The sequence below is a fragment of the Leucoraja erinacea genome, chromosome 11 (genome assembly GCF_028641065.1).
Source record: "Leucoraja erinacea ecotype New England chromosome 11, Leri_hhj_1, whole genome shotgun sequence".
Taxonomy (NCBI): Eukaryota; Metazoa; Chordata; class Chondrichthyes; order Rajiformes; family Rajidae; genus Leucoraja; species Leucoraja erinaceus.
In genome coordinates this window covers 12,258,427-12,284,181 of record NC_073387.1, presented here as the reverse complement: position 1 = coordinate 12,284,181, position 25,755 = coordinate 12,258,427, and the positions used below count along the sequence as shown (strand labels likewise).

The window sequence follows — 25,755 nt, the reverse complement described above, 5'->3', positions numbered from 1 at the left end:
CATATCCCCCCCCAATAGAAAATCAATTTAGTAAGGCATGACCTGCCCTGGACAAAGTCATGCTGATTGTCCCCTAATTAGCTCACAATGCGAGAAAATCATATCCCAAAAATCCTCCAGTAACTTCAATACCACTATGAGGCTCACCAGATGATATTCCCAGATTATCTCTATTTCCTGCTTAAAGTCATTTGTAGCTGCACTAAAAGGTGTTGAAGGCGATAGAGCATAATCCAATTTATACGAATTCTAAATTCTGTTAAATAGAAAATAATTATGGAGGAATCTGCAAATCCGGATTGTAGACTTGGCCATGCAGTGCAAAGTACAATATTTGACAACACAACAGGAAGTTCCTAAATCAGCTGCTATTGGTGGGAAGATGTTGAAATGACCTAGCATGCATAGACGAAGACCTCTGTGGAGCCCGATCAAACAACTACAGTTGAAATGTTTAATTTTTGTCGATATTTCCCATGGGAAGATTAATAGAGGCTTGCATTTTAGGCTGTCCGGCATCAATTCATCTTTCAATGTTACATCAAAGTTTGTTCTCCAAGAAAAGTCAGCGTACTAAAGAGAAAAAAAATTAAGGGAGTGTCATTTAACTGAGACTGTGGGATTAAAAATATATATATCTTTTGCTTCTGCACAATTCTGCACAAAAGGTTTTGCTCCCTTCTCCTCTATCGTCCTTGTACTATTGGCGAAGGGGTGTTTGTTCATTCAGACCAGACCCCTCTTTCAGCATTTATGTGTTTTCTCTCTTAGAAAGGGCTGTGAAGATCCAGTGAAATCTGTGCAACCTGGCAAATGAACCTGGACTTTTTCAGGGTCTTTATTGCACTGACCAAGTTCAGGGAAAATCTGGATAGGACCTTTGTGTCTGTATGGCTACAGGACATAATGATATATTCTAAGATGCAGCAGTATATGAGTATCTACAGTGGGATTTCTCCGGGTGCTCTGGTGTCTTCCCATATTTCAGGTTTGTAGGTTAATTGGCTTCTGTAAATTGTCCCTGGTGTGTAGGATGGTACTAGTGTGAATGGGTGACTGCTGCGGTCTCATTAAACTAAACCTGAGAATCCTGTAATGTGAGCATCTTTGCTGTATTTGGCACTTCCAATCCTCTGTGAAGAAATCTAACAAATCTACTCCAGAGTTTGATGCTTATTGTTACTAACCTAATAGTACTTCAATCTTTAGTTTTGCTGTCTGTAACTCAAATTCCATTGTACCTTAGTTGGTTAAGTGACAATAAACGCAAACTTGAATTTAGGTACTGACATCGGACTTGTAATGATCCATTATTAAATAGTTTACTTCATAACTCAATTGAATATACGTTTGTGTTTGTACAAATCTTTAATCCAGTAGCAGCAGAATCATAGGAACATGACACAGGCTCGGATGAACAGGTTTTATTTTAGTAAAGTCCTCCCTCCTCCATGATGGCACTGCAGCCAGTTCTTTTGTTCCTGCTGTTCTGCTCTGCAAATATAGGCAACAGAAGCAACACTGAACTTTTTCATCCCTTGTTCAGAATTGTGTTGTTTGTATTCCCATCAGGTGAGGTGCCCTTCCATCCATTCTCATTGAGCAAGGATATTTTAAGTGGTAGCTCCAACATGACAAAATGTGCCAAGACACTTCAGGCATTAATAAACATAATTCAAGGCTCAGGAAAGAATAGGGCAATTTGAAGAGATGGTTTTGAAAGGCGATGTGGGATAGACAAGTGGCAGGTTTCTTGGGGAGGAAGGTGGGAGCACAGCTGCCACTATGGAACAGATCTGTGTTAGGATAATCAAAAACTTGTAACCGGAAGAGTGTAGATTTTAGGGCCAGGAGACATTGACGAGGGATGAAGCTAAGTAAGGATGGCCTTAAAAACAAGGTAAGAATTTTAGACCTGAGAAGTGCCTTAACTAGCAGCCATTATGATTTGGTAAACATGGGGCTGATGGGTGAACTGGACTGAGAGTGAGCAGGATATGGGCAGCAGACCTTTGGATGATTTCTAATTTAGATGGACAATGTGGGAGGTTGGCCACAATTACATTAGTTCAGCTTTCCTGTTCATGATCACAGAGAAGAATTTATCAGCAAATGAACAAAGGCATGGTCAAATGATGTGGAGATACAGCTGGATCTTAATGACAGCATGGATACGCTAAGGAAAACTCAAACATGGATAGCAGGATGGCAGAAGACAGAGTGGCAATAAAGGGGGCTTTTTCTGGTTGGCTGCCAGTGACTAGTGGAGTTCCGCAAAGGTCTGTGCTAGGGTCGCTACTCGTCACTTTGTATATAGAAACATAGAAAATAGGTGCAGGAGGAGGCCATTCGGCCCTTCGAGCCAACACTACCATTCATTGTGATCATGGCTGATCGTCCCATATCAATAACCCGTGCCTGCCTGCTCCCCATATCCCTTGACTCCACTAGCCCCTAGAGCTCTATCTAACTCTCTCTTAAATCCATCCAGTGACTTGGCCTCCACTGCCCTCTGTGGCAGGGAATTCCATAAATTCACAACTCTCTGGGTGAAAAAGTTTTTTCTCACCTCAGTCTTAAATTACCTTTATTCTAAGACTGTGGCCCCTGGTTCTGGACTGGCCCAACATTGGGAACATTTTTCCTGCATCTAGCTTGTCCAGTCCTTTTATAATTTTATATGTTTCTATAAGATACCCCCTCATCCTTCTAAGCTACAGTGAATGCAAGCCTAGTCTTTTCAATCTTTCCTCATATGACAGTCCCGCCATCCCAGGGATCAATCTCATGAACCTACGCTGCACTGCCTCAATCACAAGGATGTCCTTCCTCAAATTAGGAGACCAAAACTGCACACAATACTCCAGATGTGGTCTCATCAGAGTCCCATACAACTGCAGAAGAACCTATTTACTCCTAACTGAAATCCTCTTGTTATGAAGGCCAACATTCCATTAGCTTTCTTCACTGCCTGCTGAACCTGTAAGCCAACTTTCAGTGACCGGTGTACAAGGACGCCCAGGTCTCGCTGCACCTCCCCCTTACCTAACTTAACCCCATTGAGATAATAATCTGCCCCCTTGTTTTTGCTGCCAAAGTGGATAACCTCACATTTATCTATATTATACTGCATCTGCCTGGCATCTGCCCACTCACTCAACTTGTCCAGGTCACCCTGCAACCTCCTAACATCCTCTTCACAGTTCACACTGCCACCTAGCTTTGTGTCATCTGAAAACTTGCTAGTGTTGCTCCTAATTCCCTCTTCCAAATCATTAATATATATAGTAAACAGTTGCGGCCCCAACACCGAGCCCTGCAGCACTCCACTCGCCATTGCCTGCCATTCTGAAAAGCACCCGTTCACTCCTACTCCTTGCTTCCGGTCTGCCAACCAATTTTCTATCCATGTCAACACCCTACCCCCCCAATACCATGTGCTCTAATTTTAGTCACCAGTCTCCCGTGCGGGACCTTATCAAAGGTTTTCCTAAAGTCTAGATACACTACATCCACTGGCACCCCTTCATCTATTTTACTTGTCACATCCTCAAAAAATTCCAGCAGATTAGTCAAGCATGATTTCCCTTTCATAAATCCATGTTGACTTGGACTAATCCTTTTACTGCTATCCAAATACCCCATTATTACCTCTTTAATAATTGACTCCAGCATCTTTCCCAGCTCCGAAGTCAGGCTAACTGGTCTGTAATTCCCCGTTTTCTCTCGTGCTCCTTTCTTGAAATGTGGGATAGTGAAGAAAGCCAATGGAATGTTGGCCTTCATAACAAGAGGATTTCAGTTAAGAGTAAATATTAGCTATCCTCCAATCCACAGGAACTGATCCTGAATCTATTGAACATTGGGAAATGATCACCAATGCTTCCACTATTTCTCGAGCCACCTCTCTGAGGACCCTGGGATGCAGACCATCAGGCTCAGGGGATTTATCATCCTTCAGTCCCATTAGCCAGCTTCTTTCCCACCACCGAAGTCAGGCTAACTGGTCTGTAATTCCCCGTTTTCTCTCTTGCTCCTTTCTTGAAAAGTGGGATAACATTAGCTTTGGGCGAGGTGATTGAAGGCTTTGTGGCAAAGTTTGCAGATGGAATATGGTGTAGCAAAGTGTGGAGTCATGCGTTTTGGTAGTAGGAATAAAGGCGTAGACTATTTTCTAAATGGGGTGAGAATCGGAGGTGCAAAGAGAAAATAGGTGCAGGAGTAGGCAGGGCTCACTTTGTTTTTCTCTGATGCCAGCCGGGCAACCTCGGCAGCTGTTTAGGTTGCCAAATGACAGTTTAGGTGGTTATTTAAGACGGCTTGCATGACGCGTGCAATAATGTGCTCGGAATTATGGTCAATGAAGCATTCACATATTACAATACCGTATCTCATCTCTTTTTACACGTTGCAATGAATGCAATTTCTATTATTTCTTTCCACTTCCAAACAAAACTCTAGTTGAATTATTCAGCGTATGATCAACCTCAGTGAGACCAAGTGCAGGCTTGTCGATCACTTCGCACAAGTTTGCATCACTCAGTTTGCAATAACCAACCTGATCTCCCAACCTCAGCACTTCAACTCTCCTCCCATTCCGAATCAGACCTTTCTGTCCTGGGCCTCCTCCATGGCCAGAGTGAGGCCCACCGCAAATTGGAGGAACAACACCTCATATTTCGCTTGGGCAGTTTACACCCCTGCGGTATGAATATTGGCTTCTCCAATTTCAGGTAGTCCTTGCTTTCTCCCTCCTTCCCCTCCCATTCCCAGCTCTCCCACAGCCTACCGTCTCCGCCTCTTCCTTTCATTTTCCCGCCCCACCCTCTGACATCAGTCTGAAGAAGGGTCTCGACCCGAAACGTCACCTATTCCTTCGCTCCATAGATGCTGCCTCACCCGCAGATTTTCTCCAGCTTTGTCTACCAACGGGATCCTACCGCTTGCCACATCTTCCCATCTCCTCCCCTGTCAGCTTTCCGCAGAGACCGCTCCCTCCATAACTCCCTGGTCAATTCGTCTCTTCCCATCCAAACCACCCCCTCTCCTGGCACTTTCCCTTGCAACCGCAGGAAATGCTACACTTGTCGCTTTACCTCCCCCCTTGACTCCATTCAAGGAGCCAAGCAGTTTTTCCAGGTGCGGCAGAGGTTCACCTGCTCCTCCTCCAACCTCATCTATTGCATCCGCTGCTCTACGTGTCAGCAGCTTTACATCGGTGAGACCAAGCGTAGGCTTGGCGATCGCTTCGCCCAACACCTCCGCTCGGTTCGCAATAACCAACCTCATCTCCCGGTGGCTCAGCACTTCAACTCCCCCTCCCATTCCGAATCCGACCTTTCTGTCCTGGGCCTCCTCCATGGCCAGAGTGAGGTCCACTGTAACTTGGAGAAGCAGCACCTCATATTTCGCTTGGGCAGTTTACACCCCAGCGGTATGAACATTGACTTCTCCAATTTCAGGTAGTTTCTGTTTTCTCCTCCGCTTCCCAGCACTCCCTCAGCCCACTGTCTCCGCCTCTTCTTTCCGCACCCCAACCCCCCAACCCTCACATCAGTCTGAAGAAGGGTCTCGACCCGAATCGTCGCCTATTTCCTTCGATCCATAGATGCTGCCTCACCCACTGAGTTTCTCCAGCATTTTTGTCTACCCATTCACACAAGTTCTGTTATTCCACTTTCCTCACCCACTCCCTACACATTAGGGGCAATTTTACAGAGACAAGTTAACCTACAAAGCAAATGCGGCTTTGGGATGTGGGAGTAAACCCACACGCTTGCAGGGAGAATGTGCAAATTCAACACAGACAGTTCCCGAGGACGGGATCGAACACAAGTCCACCAGCTGTGCCACTATATTTTATTTTCCAACATACTTGATATTCAATTCAATTCAATTCAATTTAATTGTCATTTGGGCCCCTTGAGGTCCAAACGAAATGCCGTTTCTGCAGCCATACATTACAAACAAATAGACCCAAGACACAACATATTTTACATTTTACATAAACATCCATCACATCACTGTGATGGAAGGCAAAAAAAAACTTCTCTCCACTGCATCTCCCCCCCCCCCCCCCCCCCCCCCCCCCCCCCCCCCCCCCCCCCGATGTCAAAGTCAAAGCCCCCGGCTGGCGATGGCGATTGTCCCGCGGCCATTAAAGCCACGCCGGGTGGTGCGAGGTCGCACACTGGGTCTTGGTGTTAGAGCCCCCGGCGTGCGCTCGCAGAGTCCCGCGGCCATTCCAAGCCGCGCGGGGCGGTGATGTAAGGCCCCGCTCCAGGAGCTCTTTGTTTACCAAAAAAAAGAAACTATCCATTTTCAATCTTAAATCTCTAAGTGACCCTATGTCCCCTTTTACAACTACTGTATATTTTAATTCAGTTCAAGACTATGGGGCAGTACATTGGCCATAAAGTTGCTGCCTAAAATTGCCAGAATTGATCCTGAATATGGGTGCTGTCTGTATGGAGTTTGCTCCTTTTCCCTTTGATTGCATGGTTTTCTCCGGTTGCTCTTGTTTTCTTCCACATTCCAAAGGTGTGCAGGAATCATTTTCAGACCCAACCCAAAATGTAATATTTTCCTTTTGTCCAGAGATTCTGTCTGACCTGTTGAGTTACTCCAGCTTTTTGTGTCTATCTTCACTTTAAACCAGCATCTACAGTTCCTTCCTACACACACAATACTATACCATAGAACTTTATTAACCCCGGGAGGGGAGGGAGGTGTGTGTGTGTGTGTGTCCGTGCCCGATTCCTGCCTTCTCCCCATATCCCTTAACCCCGCTATCTTTAAGAGCTCTATCGAACTTTCAACAATCACAATACAATTTCCATGTCTTGAAAGCCTCCAGAAAATTGCAGAGATTTCCACAGATTCACAGCTCTCAGTGTGAAAAAGTTTCTCCTCATCTCCGTTCTTAATGGCTTATCTCTTATTCTTCAGCTGTGGCCCTTGGTTCTGGACTCTCCCAACATCGGGAACATGTTTCCTGCCTCTAGCGTGTCCAAACCCTTAATCTTATGTTTCAATAAGATACCCTCTCATCCTTCTAAATTCCAGAGTGTACAAGCCCAGCCGCTCCATTCTCTCAACATATGACAGTCCCGCCATCCAGGGAATTAACCTCATGAACCTAGGCTGCACTGCCTCAATAGCAAGAATGTCCTTCATCCAATTTGGAGACCAAAACTGCACACAATACTCCAGGTGTGGTCTCACTAGGGCCCTGTACAACTGCAGAAAGACCTCTTTGATCCTATACTCAACTCTTTTTATGAAGGCCAACATGCCATTTGCTTTATTCACTGCATGCTGTACCTGCATGTTTACTTTCAGTGACTGATGAACTAGGACCACCCAGATCTTGCTGTACCCTTTTCCAAACAACACTATTCAGAAAATAATTTGCCTTCCTGTTTTTGCCACCAAAGTGGATAACCTCACATTTATCCACATTAAACTGCATCTCCCATGCACCTGCCCACTCACCCAACCTGTCCAAGTCACCCTGCATCCTCATAGCATCCTCCTCACAGTTCACCCTGCCACCCAGCTTTGTGTCATTGACTTAGGAGTGCTGGTGCAGGATTCGCAAAAAGTTCATCTGCAAGTCAAATTAATAGTAAAGAAAATAAACTCAAACATAGAAACATAGAAACATAGAAATTAGGTGTAGGAGTAGGCCATTCGGCCCTTCGAGCCTGCACCGCCATTCAATATGATCATGGCTGATCATCCAACTCAGTATCCCGTACCTGCCTTCTCTCCATACCCCCTGATCCCCTTAGCCACAAGGGCCACATCTAACTCCCTCTTAAATATAGCCAATGAAGTGGCCTCAACTACCCTCTGTGGCAGAGAGTTCCAGAGATTCACCACTCTCTGCGTGAAAAAAGTTCTTCTCATCTCGGTTTTAAAGGATTTCCCCTTTATCCTTAAGCTGTGACCCCTTGTCCTGGACTTCCCTAACATCGGGAACAATCTTCCTGCATCTAGCCTGTCCAGCCCCTTAAGAATTTTGTAAGTTTCTATAAGATCCCCTCTCAATCTTCTAAATTCTAGAGAGTATAAACCAAGTCTATCCAGTCTTTCTTCATAAGACAGTCCTGACATCCCAGGAATCAGTCTGGTGAACCGTCTCTGCACTCCCTCTATGGCAATAATGTCCTTCCTCAGATTTGGAGACCAAAACTGTACGCAATACTCCAGGTGTGGTCTCACCAAGACCCTGTACAACTGCAGTAGAACCTCTCTGCTCCTATACTCAAATCCTTTTGCAATGAAAGCTAACATACCATTCGCTTTCTTTACTGCCTGCTGCACCTGCATGCCTACCTTCAATGACTGGTGTACCATGACACCCAGGTCTCGCTGCATCTCCCCCTTTCCCAATCGGCCACCATTTAGATAATAGCTCACATTTATTTCAAAAGGGCTTGTATACAAATACAGGTGTGTAGTGTTGAGGCTCTATAAGGCACTGGTGCGGTCACATTTGGAATTTTGTGAGCAATTTTGGGCACCATATCTGATGAAGGATGTGCTGGCTCTGGAAAGGGTCCAGAGGAGGTTTACAAGAATGATACCCGGAATGAGTAGGTTAACCTATGATGAGTGTTTGTCAGCACTTGACCTGTACTCGCTGGAGTTTGGAAGAATGGGGTGCAGGAGGGACAGGAGCTCATTGAAACATACAGAATAGTGAAAGGCTTGGACAGAGTGGATGTGGAGAGGATGTTTCCACTAGTGGGAGAGCCTTAGACTGGAGGCCTTAGCCTCAGAATTAAAGGAAGTTAGACAAAAATGCTGGAAAAATTCAGCGGGTGAGGCAGCATCTATGGAGCGAAGGAATAGGTGAGGTTTCGGGTCGAGACCCTTCCTCAGACTAATGTTGAGGCGGGGTGGGAAAAAGAAAGGAAGAGGCGGAGACAGTAGGCTGAGGGAGAGCTGGGAAGGAGCGAGAAAGCAAGGACTACCTGAAATTGGAGAAGTCAATGTTCATACCGCTGGGGTGTAAACTGCCCAATCGAAATATGAGGTGCTGCTCCTCCAATTTGAGTTGGGACTCACTCTGGCCATTGGGGAGGCCCAGGACAGAAAGGTCGGATTCAGAATGGGAGGGGGAGTTGAAGTGCTGGGCCACCGGGAAATCAGGTTGGTTAATACGAACTGAGCGGAGGTGTTGGGTGAAGCGATCGCCAAGCCTATGCTTGGTCTCACCGATGTAGAGCAGCTGACACCTAGAGCAGTGGATGCAATAGATGAGTTTGGAGGAGGAGCAGGTGAACCTCTGCCTCACCTGCAAAGACTGCTTGGGTCCTTGGATGGAGTCAAGGGGGGAGGTAAAGCGACAGGTGTCTTTTGGTATGTTTTGCCGAGGATCGCCAGTGTAGGAGCTCCGCTCCCTGTGAACTTTTAACACCGTGTAGCAGCGGTCTCCGGTAAGAAGCAGCCGACTCGGGAGCTCCATGCCACGGAGTGTAGCGAACCGTCCCGACGTCGGAGTTTTCATCGTCCCGACGAGAGGGCTTGAACAGTGGACCGTCGGCAATGGCAAATGCGGAGGGTTCAGCCCCGACCATGGAAGATGACTGAACTTTATTGGCTTCCATCACAGTGAGGAATGTGGATTCCGCTGTGGTGGATGTTTTATATAAATGTTACTTTAAGTGGCCGAATTGTGTATTGTTGTTTTTCTCACTTAGAATGGCTGTAAGGTAACTCAAATTTTACTGTCCCTTAATGGGTACGTGACAATTAAATTGTACCTTGAAACATTATAAGGGACTCCTTTTATCTGCAGTCTCTTGCAGATAGGCGCGACTCAAGTAGCGCGGTAGGTAGCGCGACTCTCGTCAGCAGCGGCCTCTGCAGCCCGTCTGCGTTTTTTTTATTTTTTGTCTATGTTTTTATGTAGGTTATTTTTTTTCTGGGGTATGTGTGTGTGCGGGGGGGGGGGGGGGGGGTGGGGTGGGAGGGAGGGGGTAACTTTTAAATCTCTCCCTGCACGGGAGACCCGACCTTTTCTTTGTCAGGTCTCCGTTGTTGTTGGGGCTGCAACGTGGAACGGCCTCCAACAGGAAGACCGGGGGCTCTGGTGCCGACGACAAACCTCACCGTCGCGGAGCTGGCCGAGTCCAGAGCGGGTGGAGCAGTGGTGGAGCGCGGCAGCCCGACCTCCGGAGAATCGGAGGCTGCAACTGCGGGTCTGGCGGACGGCGGCACCGGGAGCCCGCGGGTCACTGGAGGGAGACCGCTTTTCAGGGCTCCCGCAACGGCGACTTCTCCCGCCCGAGTTGCGGGGTCGAAGAGCTCCTGGAGCGGGGCCTTACAGCACCGCCCCGCGCGGCTTGGAATGGCCGCGGGACTCTGCGAGCGCACGCCGGGGGCTCTAACATCAAGAACCCGGTGTGCGACCTTGCATCACCCGGCGTGGCTTTAATGGCTGCGGGACAATCGCCATCGCCAGCCAGGGGCTTTGACTTTGACTCTGACATCGGGGGGGGGAGAGTGCAGTGGAGAGATAAGTTTTTTTGGCCTTCCATCACAGCAATGTGATGGATGTTTATGTAAATTATGTTGTGTCTTGGGTCTATTTGTTTGTAATGTATGGCTGCAGAAACGTCATTTCGTTTGGACCTCAAGGGGTCCAAATGATAAATAAATTGAATCTTGAATCTTGAATCTCTTGCTGTCATGCCCAAGCTTTCCTGAGGGAATGCTTGTGAATATTGGAAAATTCCAGGATATCTGCCCACAAATGGCAACTCTTTTTGTTTAAAACTTAGTGTCAGCGAATCAAATAAGTTCATTCCTGGGGAAGAAAGGTAGTAGACATAACAAAATACACTAAAATATACTCAGCAACTCAGACAGCAAATGGTCATTGCTGCATGTTGCTTGCCTTCCATCAGAACAGCAAATAAGTGAAAGGGGAATCAAATGATAATTATAAATATGCTCAAACCTCTCCAACCCCCCCACCCATAAACCTGGTTTTGCAAATCTACACGTTGCACAGAATAAAACCCTCAATTACTGCCACTTGGATCACCTGCAATAGAATGGTGTTTCAATCTTGTATTTTGCTTCTGGCATTAAGTAAAGTGCAAATTGGTATGGGGCTTAAAAGCTTAGCAAGCGTTATTAATGCATGGGTAACCAATTAATGACAATCTTGACATATTGAGGGCTTGATAACATTGGTTCCGGAACAATGCACTACATTTTTTATGTCTATCCAGATCTTTTTATTTGGCTTGTTCCTCTTAATATAGGTGAAGTAAACAACAGCCATGTTTAATATTTCCTACAATTAAAGAGAACTCTCTTGTATATTGTGATAGGATGTACAGACACTCCCCGGCTTGCGCAAAGGTTACGTTCCTTGCCCAAGTCAGATATTCCCGAATTAGAATTACCATAAAACTAGTAGAAACAAAGAACTGCAGAAGCTGGTTAATACCCAAAATGACGAAGTGCCTGAGTAACACAGCTGGTCAGGCAGCATGAAGAATATGGATGGGTGATGTTTCGGGACCCTTCAGAATGAATCTTCATGAAGAGTTTCCCGAGTCAAAATGCCACCTATCCATGTTCTCCAAAGATGCTGCCTGACCTGAGTTACCTTGTGTAGTTTAACCTTAAATCTAGACACGGATGTTGCTGATTTGCACCAGCGGTTGAGGCAGTTGGTGTTGCAGTTCATCTTTGTCATTGACCTTTGTGATGATGAGGAAACCTAGTCAATTGGAAGTGTTGAGGCATGGCAACAGCTCCCATAAATAGTAAAATTAAGCTTGACACACACTAAAAAAAACTGTAATGCGTTCAATTTTCACCATGGCTTTTAATATTGTCCTTATCAAGTTAAGTGCCTGTTTAAGAATGACTGTAAAAGATTTGTAATTAGCAGCATTAATTCATAGGCATTTAGTGTTGTTTGTCCAGTCGCTCGTTTCCTGGTAGCTTCAAATGGAGTTTGAAACAAAGCACTAATGTGATATGCAGTTATTTTCTACTGAAAAATGGAAACAAAAGTGCAAAGGTTTTGCTTCCGACTGTCTGTTTGACCTTGATGATGTGTGAGAAAGGCACTCGATGTTATATTTAGATACTGCTTATTTATAATAGCAAATACCTGGCAAGGAATTTGAAGCTCCCATTCACTATTTCTCTGGAGTTTACAAATGCCTTGAGTTCTAATCTTTCAATCGTGTACCAAAATTATTTGACAAAGTTGTCTTCATCTTTGTCACAAAGTCAATGCCTTCCACATCACATTGTCTCCTGTACATTGCTCTGGAACCCGTATGTTATCCTGCATGGAAATACGGGGTGGGCATTTCCTCTTGGGAGGAATGTGTAACTGATTGAAGCTTCAATCTCACATTTTTGTGTACCAGTAGTATCTTTATCTCCCCCTCATGAAGTATCTATCTACCTATGCTTTTTAAATATTTAAGGATTTGCTTCCAGCTCCTTTTGAGGAAGTGTTTCATAGATACATGACTCCAAGATTTTTTTTTCTCTTGGTCTTTATCTTAAATGGTCAACTCCATATTTAAAAAAACAGTGATCCCTTGTTCCAAATTGATGATGAGATTTCCCACACGGAAATGTCCTCTCCGTGCCACCCTGTTGAGATCCCTCATGATTTAGTCAATCATTCAGCCTCACTTGCTTTTCGAAATGTGATTTGCTGTCAATCCAGGTTAAAACATCTATGAAAGATCACTTATTATTCCTCACATACAAATTTTGGAGATGTTGGAGATTTAGAACTGCACTCTCCTTGTACTACACCGGGTTACCTGTCCAACCTGTGCCGATCAGACAATAACTAGATGCCATTTCAGCAAACCTGTATTTGCAATGCACCGTTGACACGATCGTTGCTTTAAAGGAGCCTGATTGGACAACAATTGACACATGGTTAGGGTAGGTAGGTGGATAAACTTAATCTAAGGGTTTTGATGGAGAAGCAAGACCTTGGACTTGAGTTGTATGGCAGCTGAATGTACAGCCTCTAGTGAGGCAATTGATGATGGTCAAGAGAGCTGTAGAGCTCAGAATTCTTTGAGGATTGGAATGAGATACTTTATGGAATGAAATACTTTTGTATACATGTGACGTATACATCTAACAAGTCACAGTGAAATTCTTTGCTTGCATACCCAAGGTATGCAAATAATCGCCACATACAGCGCTGACAAAGTACCCCCCCTCCCTTCCCGCGGCAGTTGCCCCTTTGTTATTCTCTCCCTCCCCCCTTCCTCAGGGCAGTCCCCCCATCCCGGGTCCTCCATTGTTCTTCCCCCTCCCTCACGGTGGTCCCTCCGCGCCGGGTCTGCAAGCAGAGCTGGAGCAAATTGTTTTTGGGAGACAATATAATGAAAGATATGAAAATAAAAACTTTTAAAAACAAGGCTTTAGAGTCCCAATATATGTGTAGGTCAACAAATATAGCAGTCTTAATTATTCCGTAGTATGGTTTTCTTTACGGAGGGGTGGGGTTAATATCTACGAATATATGGTGGCACGGTGGCGCAGCGGTAGAGTTGCTGCCTTCCAACTAATGCAGCGCCGGAGACCCGGGTTTTATCCCGACTACGGATGCTGTCTGTACGGAGTTTGTACGTTCTCCCCTTGACCTGCGTGGATTTTCTCCCAGATCTTCGGTTTACTCCCACACTCCAAAGACATACATGTTTGTAGGTTAATTGGCTTGGTAAATGTAAAAATTGTCCCTAGTGGGTCTAGGATAGTGTTAATATGCAGGGATCGTTGGTCGGCGCGGAACCGGTGGGCCGAAAGGGCCCTAAACTAAACTAAAAGAGTTAAGAGTTAAAAAAGTTAAAACAAATGTAGGTTCCTTGCAGTCAGAAACAGGTGAGTTGATCATGGGGAACAAGGATATGGCGGACCAATTGAATAACTACTTTGGTTCCGTCTTCACTAAGGAAGACATAAATAATTTGCCGGAAATAGCAGGGGATCGCGGGTCAAAGGAGTTGGAGGAAATGAGTGAAATCCAGGTTAGCCGGGAAGTGGTGTTGGGTAAATTGAATGGATTAAAGGCCGATAAATCCCCAGGGCCAGATAGGCTGCATCCCAGAGTACTTAAGGAAGTAGCTCCAGAAATAGTGGATGCATTAGTAATAATCTTTCAAAACTCTTTAGATTCTGGAGTAGTTCCTGAAGATTGGCGGGTAGCAAACGTAACCCCACTTTTTAAGAAGGGAGGGAGAGAGAAAATGGGGAATTACAGACCAGTTAGTCTAACATCGGTAGTGGGGAAACTGCTAGAGTCAGTTATTAAAGATGGGATAGCAGCACATTTGGAAAGTGGTGAAATCATTGGCCAAAGTCAGCATGGATTTACGAAAGGTAAATCACGTCTGACGAATCTTATAGAATTTTTCGAGGATGTAACTAGTAGCGTGGATAGGGGAGAACCAGTGGATGTGGTGTATCTGGACTTCCAGAAGGCTTTCGACAAGGTCCCACATAAGAGATTAGTATACAAACTTAAAGCACAAGGCATTGGGGGTTCAGTATTGATGTGGATAGAGAACTGGCTGGCAAACAGGAAGCAAAGAGTAGGAGTAAACGGGTCCTTTTCACAATGGCAGGCAGTGACTAGTGGGGTACCCCAAGGCTCAGTACTGGGACCCCAGCTATTTACAATATATATTAATGATCTGGATGAGGGAATTGAAGGCAATATCTCCAAGTTTGCGGATGACACTAAGCTGGGGGGCAGTGTTAGCTGTGAGGAGGATGCTAGGAGACTGCAGGGTGACTTGGATAGGCTGGGTGAGTGGGCAAATGTTTGGCAGATGCAGTATAATGTGGATAAATGTGAGGTTATCCATTTTGGTGGCAAAAACAGGAAAGCAGACTATTATCTAAATGGTGGCCGATTGGGAAAGGGGGAGATACAGCGAGACCTGGGTGTCATGGTACACCAGTCATTGAAGGTAGGCATGCAGGTGCAGCAGGCAGTAAAGAAAGCGAATGGTATGTTGGCTTTCATTGCAAAAGGATTTGAGTATAGGAGCAGAGAGGTTCTACTGCAGTTGTACAGGGTCTTGGTGAGACCACACCTGGAGTATTGCGTACAGTTTTGGTCTCCAAATCTGAGGAAGGACATTATTGCCATAGAGGGAGTGCAGAGACGGTTCACCAGACTGATTCCTGGGATGTCAGGACTGTCTTATGAAGAAAGACTGGATAGACTTGGTTTATACTCTCTAGAATTTAGAAGATTGAGGGGGGATCTTATAGAAACTTACAAAATTCTTAAGGGGTTGGACAGGCTAGATGCAGGAAGATTGTTCCCGATGTTAGGGAAGTCCAGGACAAGGGGTCACAGCTTAAGGATAAAGGGGAAATCCTTTAAAACCGAGATGAGAAGAACTTTTTTTCACGCAGGGAGTGGTGAATCTCTGGAACTCTCTGCCACAGAGGGTAGTTGAGGCCAGTTCATTGGCTATATTTAAGAGGGAGTTAGATGTGGCCCTTGTGGCTAAGGGGATCAGGGGGTATGGAGAGAAGGCAGGTACGGGATACTGAGTTGGATGATCGGCCATGATCATATTGAATGGCGGTGCAGGCTCGAAGGGCCGAATGGCCTACTCCTGCACCTAATTTCTATGTTTCTATGTAAACAAATTTTACCGAAGGATGATTTTCTATGGATTTGTGAATCTATATATATCTCTAAACTAGTAAATTCAAAATTTGAAAAAGGTTATTTTCAATCTCTCTTGCACTGTTTGAGGAGATTCTAAAATAAGTAAACTCATTATAAGGACTATTGAGTTTCAGAAAAAAATAATTATCTGTTTTTTTTTGCTCGGTATAGTGCTTGAAATTTGTTGTTAGTCCCTTTAAAAATGCCCCTCCATGTTGACTACATTAAAAAGATCTACAGAAATATAGGTATTTGGTAATAAGAACCATGCTTCCTCAAGTTGTGTAATAAAAGAATACTCTTTAAAATCTTGGTGAATTGAAAATAGTGTATTTTCTCACTTTTTGTTACCTCATCAAAATGAATCCCAGAAAACTAAAATTGTAATCTTTTTATGTTGAAGGATGTTTAAAAATGCTTTTGAAAGCTGCAACCCCTCATTTAATTGCAAAAGCTGCAGCGTAAACAATCAGGAACAATGAAAAGGTCAGCCACTTAAATGAAGAGTTAGCCGAACAAAATTGGTCCCAACCGCACCCATACATAATTTCCACTCCCCAATCCCCACCCCCACCCAACCTGCCTTCCTTTTCCTGTGTTGATCAATTGAAGTGACAAGGTTTGTGAATAAGAGACTTGTTCATTATCACAGCTTTTGAAGACTGTCTGAGAAATTGCAGGGAAAGTGGGGTTTGGAGGGGAATTGGGGAAAGAATAAGAATCTGTGCTGCATTTTAGTCTGGAAGAGTTCTGTTTACTTAACAATGGAGAGGCCAGTTTCTATGTTGTGTGAGCTCCTTGTTACATTGGTGATTTCCTGTCTGCAATGAGATTCCATTTTAACTCCTTTGGAACTAGTATCTCCAGCTTTCTGTGAAAATGACGACTGAGTAGGCCTCCGCAATATTTTCCCCTGGCATCTTTTCCTGTTTGTTTAAATTTGTTGAGGTTTCTGGAATACTAAATCCACTAATGGTTAATGCTAGGCTTTGTGAAATAATCTAATATTCTGCCTGTTTGTTCATTGGTTCCATTTTTATACGCCAGGCTCTGCATTTAAAAAGTCTGCATTACTCTGAACGTGTTGTTGAATCTTTGAAAAGTGGCTATAAAGTACAAATTTCAACAGCATTTCTGGCAGAGAGTTGCTTCAAGGGAATGTGTGCAGTGCCCATTAAAAGTGTGTTTATAACTAAGACTATCACAAGCAGCAGGTACAGAGGAAGCCAGATATAAATCAAGACCACTTGGCTTTTTGGGACAATTCAAACTTGGTTGCAATTATTTTTTTTTAAATTTGTTTATGTCCTTGGCCAACAGGTTAAGCAACCTACTTTGACAATTGTGTTTGACCACAACCAGAGAGACCTTGCATGATGTGGATTTTCAAGGCCTTTTGATGTGGGTGTAGTTTCAAGCACGAGAGCAGGGTCCACAACATTTCTGTAATTCCCATTGTATACCGTTGCTATTTAAACTTCCTGATCTCAAGTTATTATCATCAGATTTCTGTAATCTGCCCTTTTTAAAATCTATGGCATTGGTGAATCTGAGCTAAATGCCCTACATTATCTTGCTGATTGTGTCCAAACTGAATGTACTGCTGACGGTGGAGTCTGACCAAGGCTTAACAACTGAAGCATTGCTTTTAGTAAAATTTTAGTCATTTATCTGTACAGACATCTAAATTTCTTGTTTCATAGATAGTCGTATATCTATGTTGATGACCATGTACTCCACTTCATTTCCCCCCCCCAAAGTTACAAGCTGGCTTTTGGAGCTTACTCTAAAACTAAATTCTAAAACTAGAGGGCATAGATTTAAGGTGAGAGGGGAGAGATTTAAGGATGATTTTGGGCAACCTTAATTCGGAGGCCAGTCCATATCTAGAATGAGCCTAAAGAAACTATGGAAGCAGATATAATTGCGACTTCCACAAGGCATTTGGCCAGATAGTAAGGGTTTGGAAGGATAGGGCCAAATGCAGGCAAATGGGACTAGGACTAGCCCTGAGTGCCAACGTGATTGGCATGGATGTTGGGCCGAAGGGTCTGTTTTAATGCTATATAGCTCTATGAATCTACTCCTTGGTATCCACAATGTACATCTGAGTTTGTCCTTTGAGATTGCAGTAAATAATTAAACTGAAAATCTGTCAATTTTTCACAAAATTGTGCAAACCACAAATGATTGAATGTGATAGCTTAAGTTAATTATGAAATCATAACTGAGAAACAATGGTTCAATAGTACATGAAATGTATTACATATTGTGAAAACACTAAACTTCAGATTGGTGAGAAGCGTGTTGCCTGCTGCAATTGTTCTGAACTTAATCCAGTCGACTTAATATTATAATCATACTGGAGGTTCTGAAAATGTTGAGGCTCTGCTGGGCCTTGGTATAAAAAAGTGGCAAGGTTGATTTTTGCATTGATATGGGAGTGGCGCGGGATGCATTGCGCCTGATAACAGGATCTCCCTCAACACTACTGAACTGTATCAGTCTTGGCATGGGTGGAGTGAAGTTGGGGGGAGGTGGTGGAAGGGTGTGTGCAGAAACCCTGCAGCTGTTTGAGAAATAGCAATCTACATAATGGCAACTAAGTGAGATATTCAAACTCTTCATTGCTTCCATGTGTTCCCGTCAATCACAGCAAAATACTTTTTTATTCCTTTTGTAAGGTACAAATGACACATCTGGAAATTATTTCTGAAACTGTGCCTCAGGTGAAATATGGCACTTGGGGGCCCCCACCCAGGGGATGGTGTTCACGGCCCTTTCTGCTACAGTTTTGTTTTGGCATTTCTGCGCTGTGGGTTAGAAAAGGCCTCTTTCAATTCATATTAGAACCTGCTCCACAGACAGGCATGAGGGAGATTTTTTTGTTGTTGTTTTTGCTTTTATTCTATGTATTTGGTATATTGGTAAATTCACCTGATTTGGAACATATAGCATCTAATCATATGAACAAACATTTAATTAAAAAAAAATAATTCATTCATTCCATGTGTAGATTAATTTTGATGCCATGATGGTTTTCAGATTACATGGCCTAATTAAGCAGCGTTTTGACGTAATTGAAGCTGATCTATCGATAAATTAAAAATACATTGCACATTAAAAATTGCATGCACCTCATCATATCCAGCCAGCCTTAAGTGTTGTTCATGTTATTCAGGATGCCCTCTGTGACTACATTTTAAGCAGCATGAGGGACCTGAAGATCGCTACTGATGTCCCTATCACAGATCTTCTCTTTTGTGGTTTTCTCTGTTTTACTGCCCATTCCAACATGCTCTCCCCGCGACCACCACCAAACCCCGTCTTTACACTTCCATTTCAGACTTGTTTCAGTTCTGTCGAACGATCGTTGATCTGCATAAACTATAAGGGCATTCAGGTTTTGCCCAGCGGATTGGGCAATGATTATGGAAGGAGAATTGGTTAACCTTTTGAGCTGAAGATTATTAATTGAGTTTAATACAACATGAATCAAACCACAGTTTGAGAGCACTGTTGGGGGAAAATGTGATTGCACTGTAGAGGATGCAGATGAATTTGAGACTGTTATTGAGTAATACAGTACAGAAAAAGGCCCTGTGACCCAACTCTTTTATACCAACAGTAATGCCCCATCGAAGCTGTTCCAATTTGGTTGGTTTGCCCTTATCCCTCTAAATCTTTCTTATTCATGAACCTGTCCAAATGTCTTTTAAATGTTTAAGAAGGAACTGCAGAAGCTGGATTTCAGGGTTTTGGCCCGAAACGTTGCCCATTTCCTTCGCTCCATAGATGCTGCTGCACTCGCTGGGTTTCTCCAGCACTTTTGTCTACCTTCGTCTTTTAAATGTTATTGTGTCTACCTCAAAATGCTTCCTCTGGCAACTCTTTCCTATTTAATCTTTTCTTTTTCACTTTAAATCTATGCCCTCCAGATCTTGATTCCACTGCCCTGAGAATAAGAGACTCAACACCATCACTCAATCTACACTCCTCATGATTTATACGCCTATGAGATCACCCCTCAGCCTTTTGCACTCCAAGGAATAAAGTCCAAGCCTGTCCAATCTCTCCCTATAGTTCACGCTATAAGTCCAGGCAACATCCTCCTAAATCTCCTCGGCACCTTTCCAGCTTAGTGGCATATTTTCTATAGCAGAGTGACTGAAATGAACCCAGTAATGCCTTGCGGCCTCACTAATGTCCTGTTCAACTGCAACATTTCGTTCCAAGTTCTATACTCGATGCCCTGACTGAAAGCCAATGTGCTCAAACTTGCTTTATCACTCCATCTACCTATGCTCTCACTTTCTGGGAAATATGTACTGTATTTGTACTCCAAGGGCCTCTGCTCCACGGCACTGGCCAGTGAGTGCCCTGTTTTTGACTTGCCAAAATGCAACACCTTGCACTACTTTGAATTAAATTCAATTTTCCAACCCTTGCCCACATGCCTAGCTGATCTAAATCCTGCTGTAATTCTTATAACCATCTTCTCTGTCTACATTATCACTTATTATAGTGTCATCTGCAAAGAAACATGATTGTATATTTTTCACCAAATGTTTTGATATGTGACAAACAGCAATCATCCCCCCATTAATCCCTGAGGTACACCAACAGCTGCAGGCCTCCAGTCCTAAAAACAAACTTCCACCACCACCTTTTGCTTTCTACAATGAAATGGGATCCAGTTAGCTATCTCTCTCTGGATCCCATTCAATCTAACCTTCCAGATCAACTTGCCATGCAGAACCTTATTGGATGCCTTGATGTCCATATAGACCACGTTTGCAGCCCTACCTTCGACAACGTTCTTAGTTAGTTCTTCAAAAAAATCAAATCAAATACATGTGACACAATCTTCCTTGCATAAAACCATGCAGATTATCACTAGTCAACCCTGGTCTTTCCAAATGAATGATATGTTATCGCTAGGATATTTTTTCGTAATTTTCCAGCAGGTGTTAGGCTTACTGGTATATAGTTCCCAGGTTTGGCTTTGCATCCCTTTTTAAATAGAGGCATAAAATTAGCCAGTCTTCAGTCATCTGGCATCTTGCTTGTGTCTAACAATGATTTGTATCTCAGGTGTCTGTGGAGATGTTGCACTTCAAGGACGTTTTGATTCCAGATTGTGATTTAATTGCTCATTTCTGTGACCCACGTTAGAGGAATGTTTTCAGACAAGCTGGCAATTTGGGGGGGGGGGGGGGGGAATGCTAGGGAAACTCAGCAGGTCAGGCAGCATTTGTGGAAGGAATGGATATTTTGGGACCTGACTGATGGAATAGGAGGGGAGAAAGCTGGAAAAGGAAGATGGGGAGGAGGCAAAGCTTAGCTAGTGATTGGGGGGGGAGTAATTGGCAGATGGATGGAGATAGTGACAAAGGCTAAAGGTGAAAAGGACACAAGGGGTATGAGATAAAGAAAGAAACAGGAGTGAAATGTAAAGCTAGATGGAGGAATAAAGGTGAAAGGGGGAATATAAGGGAAATTGGGTTATCAGGAGATGGGAGGGGTAAATTGGAGATGAGTGTATAGAGGTGAGAAAGGAACATGGTTATTAGAGTCTGAAGAAGGGTCTCGACCCAAAGTTGCCAATTCCTTCTCTCCATAGATGCAGCCTCACCTGCTGAGTTATTCCAGCATTTTGTGTCTACCTTCGATTTAACCAGCACCTGCAGTTCTCTCTTAAACATAGTGATTAGGGTGGTGGGAGATAATAGAAAGAATGTGCATACATAAGGAGTTATAATTTGGAATAGGAGAATTCAGTGTTCTACCGTTGGATTATAGGCTACCAAAGCGGAATATGAGATGCTGTTTTTCCAGTTTGCCTGCAGACTAGTTCTGTTGGAGGAAGAGACCAGAGACAGAAAGGACAGAATGAGAAGTGAAATTAAAATGGATTTCTGAAAACTGACCAGAAACTTATATTCCCTCTACAGAAGTTCCCTAACTTTGAATTACTCCAATATTCCGTACTTTGCTTGAGATTCCAGCATATACAGTCTCTTGTGCCCATGACAAATTGGAAAAAGTTAGAAGTGTAAGAACCATGTGTAAGAATTCTTGTATGTTGCTGAATTTGTTGTCTATGTTCCACTTATTTCTAGGCATTCGTCCTCCCATTTTAAATGGCCCGATGCACCCACGCCCATTAGTGGCGCTGTTGGATGGCCGCGATTGCACTGTGGAGATGCCAGTCCTAAAAGATGTGGCAACGGTGGCCTTCTGTGATGCACAGTCTACTCAGGAGATACACGAGAAGGTAGGAGCATCCTGATGATCACTGGATGGTTTACTACCTGTTCATTAAAGCCTGATGCCCCAGGTTATTGGTGAATAATTGTTTGTTTAATTAAAATCACAAGCATCCAGAATAAATGTTTGCAATACTAAATAACAGATACAGATGTCTCCTGGTAATCGAGGATCATGTCTCATGAAGAAGTGTTAATGAGGTCCACGGGGAATATGCATTTGGTATTGCATGTTTTTATGTACCTTCCTCTTGAGGGGGTTTATTTAGAATGAGGTTATTAAAATGTGGTGGTATATTAATATAGGGAAAATCTCCAGTGCAATACAATATTTCCAAGCCACAGCTTCTGGGACTTGTGGTGTATCTCCCAGGAGAGAGAAAATCCCAAGACAAATTGCATCCCTGCAAACTATTACTGAGCAGCCATCTCAAACGTTGCTTTGATATAGGTTTAGAAGCAGTAGTCCATGTTGGTTGACTAGTGGGTTTACATGACAAAGCATCCACTGGACTGATTTGAATGGATAAATTGGAATTGTATTCTCTATTGTTCATCAGAATTCGAGGCAGAAATATTTTAATACTTTTTCCTGCTGCTGAGCATGCTGCATGGATGTTGGGTGAAGGCAGCATTGGTTTGATTGTGATCGTTCATTTCAGTACATCACCTGTTCTTTGTCAATAGATATTAAGTTGTTAAGGCAATGAATAGGCACTTGGTGAAAGGTAAATTTACTTATTGAGAGTGTTTCTTTTGTGGTGATTTTATGGGAAGGAGAAGTGTTGCAATAAAAACATGGTTGCAAACAGCTGTCATATTGGCAGAGGCAAAGGTGGTAATAACAGCTGCCAGAATTTTATTTCGTCCATCGCAGGATGCGAGACAAGTAGCATGGTTTACAATAGTTTGGAAAAACATAAAATTAGATATTCCCATCTTAATATCAATACATGGTCAGCTGTTTTTGCATCATCCCACTGAAAATAAGCAGATAAATATGAAAACTGCAGAAGGGGACATTTTTTTTCATTGTAAGTGATTCGCTAGCTGAAAATGGATAATTTAAACATGAAATAGCAACGATAATCATGGATAATCTTTGAAAGATGTATGTTACTGGAATATTGTGTGGTCAGCTTACACATGGTGTATGATGGCCACACTACAAAAAATTTATATATATATATAATGTTCTAGGAAAGATCACCTGGTGGTTTTTTGAGAGGGAGACTGAAAACAAGATGGTACTTTGTGAGTGCAAAGATTTACTGGATGTGGCCAATTTACATTCTAAGATAATGGAGCCTGTGTTTCGTGTCAGTGAACCATGATCATTTCTAATATGTCATCAGCCTGAAATGTTAATTATGACGCTCTCCACAAATGTCATCTGACACAAACATTCCTGTATTGTTTTTATTTAGTGTTTTCTGCATCTGGATTATTTTGCAGTAATACACAATTAATATTGCTGGCTTTCAACTTCACTTTTAGTTTTCCTCTGTTAATATTTGTTGCTGAAACTAGTATTGCAAACCACATATTCAAAAAAAAATTACATCTTCCACTTTGTTAAAAGCTGGGCGTTTTTGGTGATATTAACTTTTTAATTGTAATTTCTGCCAGCTTTGAGCATCTGGTGAAGCCAGCATAGATCAAAACTTGACATTTTTCTACAGCTTCACTAAACAGGAACGGTTGACTCTAGATATAATTAGGTTTAATGCCTAAGAATTATTGGATGTTCATCTTGTGCTTGTGTAACCAGAGGTAGCTCTGGGGGTTGAAGTCATAAGGTCATAAAGAAGTGGAGTAGAATTAGGCCATTCGGCCCCTCAAGTGTACTCCGCCATTCGATCATGGCTGATCTATCTCTCCCTGCTAACTTAATATTTAATAAACATGGCAATATTTTCAAAGAGCCGAAAGCACCAGCGGCTGGAAATCGGAAAGAAGGGAAAAGAAAGGTGTATGCAGCAGGTTAGGCAGCAGCTGTGGAGAGAGAAATATAACATTTTTAAGGTCAGTAACTTGTTATGATGGCTATTGAGGTGGAAGGCGAGTACAAGAGGAACCACTTTCCCAATGTGATTGATTAGGGAGGGTTGAGTAGAAGTGTGGAAACTGCAGCAAATTAGGAGACCGACCAACTATACTGGAGGGGAAATCATGGAAAATGAAGACATTACAGAAGCTTGTGGAAGGTGTTGTCATCAAGAGATATGATGGCGCTGGAGAAATTGAGAAAGTGGATCCTAATCTATACAGGAAACAGGAGGGAAGGAATTGTCATCAAGATGACCCTGGAAGCCTGAGAGATTGTAGTGAATATTGGCCTCTCCCTGAGATGCAGATAAAGAGAGGGAGAGTGTGAGATGGAGTATATGAAAGGAAGGGCAAGGTGAAAAATGGCAACAAAGAAGAAATGTTTCACTTCTGAATCGACAAAAAGCAGCACAGGGACCCTCAGCATACTGTGAAAATAAAAGTATAAATGATAGGTCCATAGAACAATGCACTGCAGGGACAGGCCCTTCGGCTCTCAATGTCTGTGCCTGACATGATACCAATTTAAACTAATCTCTGCCTGCAAGTGATCCATTTCCCTCCATATCCACGAGCCCTGCCAAAGCCCCTTAAATGCCACTATTGCATCTTCTTTCACCACCAACCCTGGTAGTGCATTCCAGGTGCCTAATACTCCTTTTAAAAATTAAATCCTGCCCCACACGTTTGCTTAAAAATTTGCCCCACTCAGTTTAAAGTTTTGCCCTCTAGTCTTAGGTATTTACACCGTGGGGAAAATTTACCATATCCATGCCTCTCAATCATTTTAGATACTTCTCCACTCTGCCTACCAAAGCTCCAGGATAAATTGATCCAAGTATTGCCGACCTCTTCTTATAGCTAATACTTTCCAATCTAGGCAGTGTTCTGGTAAACCTCTCTTGTGCAACCTCCCCAAAGCCTCCACGCCTTTCCCATATAGGGATGACCAGTAATGCACATCCAAATGCAGCCAAACAAATATTTTATAAAACTGCAACATAACTTCCTGACTATTATACTCGATGCCCCGACTGATAAAGAGAAGCATGCCATGTGCCACCTTTACCACTCTCATCTACTTGTGTTGCCACTTTTAAGGAACCATGGACTTGAACTCCTAGATCCTTCTGTACATCATTGTTGTTATGTGTCTTGCCATTAACTGTTTACTTTTCCCTCACATTTAACCTCCCAAAATTCACTTGCTCAGATTCCATCTGGTGTTTCTTCGCCTATTTCAACCTTTCTCATTGTCTACAACTTTAATAATTTTAGTGTTGTCTGCAGACTACTAACCAACCCAACCATATTTGTGTCTAAGTTGTTTGTATATAAGCAGTGATCCCACCACAGATCCCTGCAGATCTCCACTGGTCACAGACCTCCAGCCTGAATAACAACTATCCTTGTCATCTATGAGTAAACCAGTTCTGAATGCAAATGACCAAGTCAGCGTGGATCTCGTACACCATTATCTTCTGGGTCAGCTATCATGAAGCACTTTATCAAATGCCTTGCTGAAATTCATGTAGATACCATCCACAGCTGTATTTGCATCGATCGCTTTGTTAACATCTCAAAAAACTCAATAAAACGCATGAGATTATGAACACCTGTGCACAAAAAAACATTCTGATTACCCCATTCTCTTTCAAACACGAGTAAATCCTATCCCAGAGCCATTAATTCCATCATCCGAATCATTCATATACAACTTGAAAAGTGGTGAAC

At 43.3% G+C, this 25,755-nt stretch overlaps 1 protein-coding gene across 7 annotated transcripts in view; it reads left to right on the top strand.

Annotated features, from left to right (window-relative positions):
- LOC129701458 (C-terminal-binding protein 1) overlaps positions 1 to 25,755 on the top strand; it is a 302,130-nt gene that overhangs the window by 243,532 nt on the left and 32,843 nt on the right. For all 7 annotated transcript variants that reach the window (XM_055642641.1, XM_055642645.1, XM_055642648.1 and 4 more), the window contains one exon: positions 21,826 to 21,980. In XM_055642641.1, the coding sequence (XP_055498616.1) occupies positions 21,826 to 21,980 (155 nt within the window). The remainder of the gene's footprint in view (positions 1 to 21,825; positions 21,981 to 25,755) is intronic.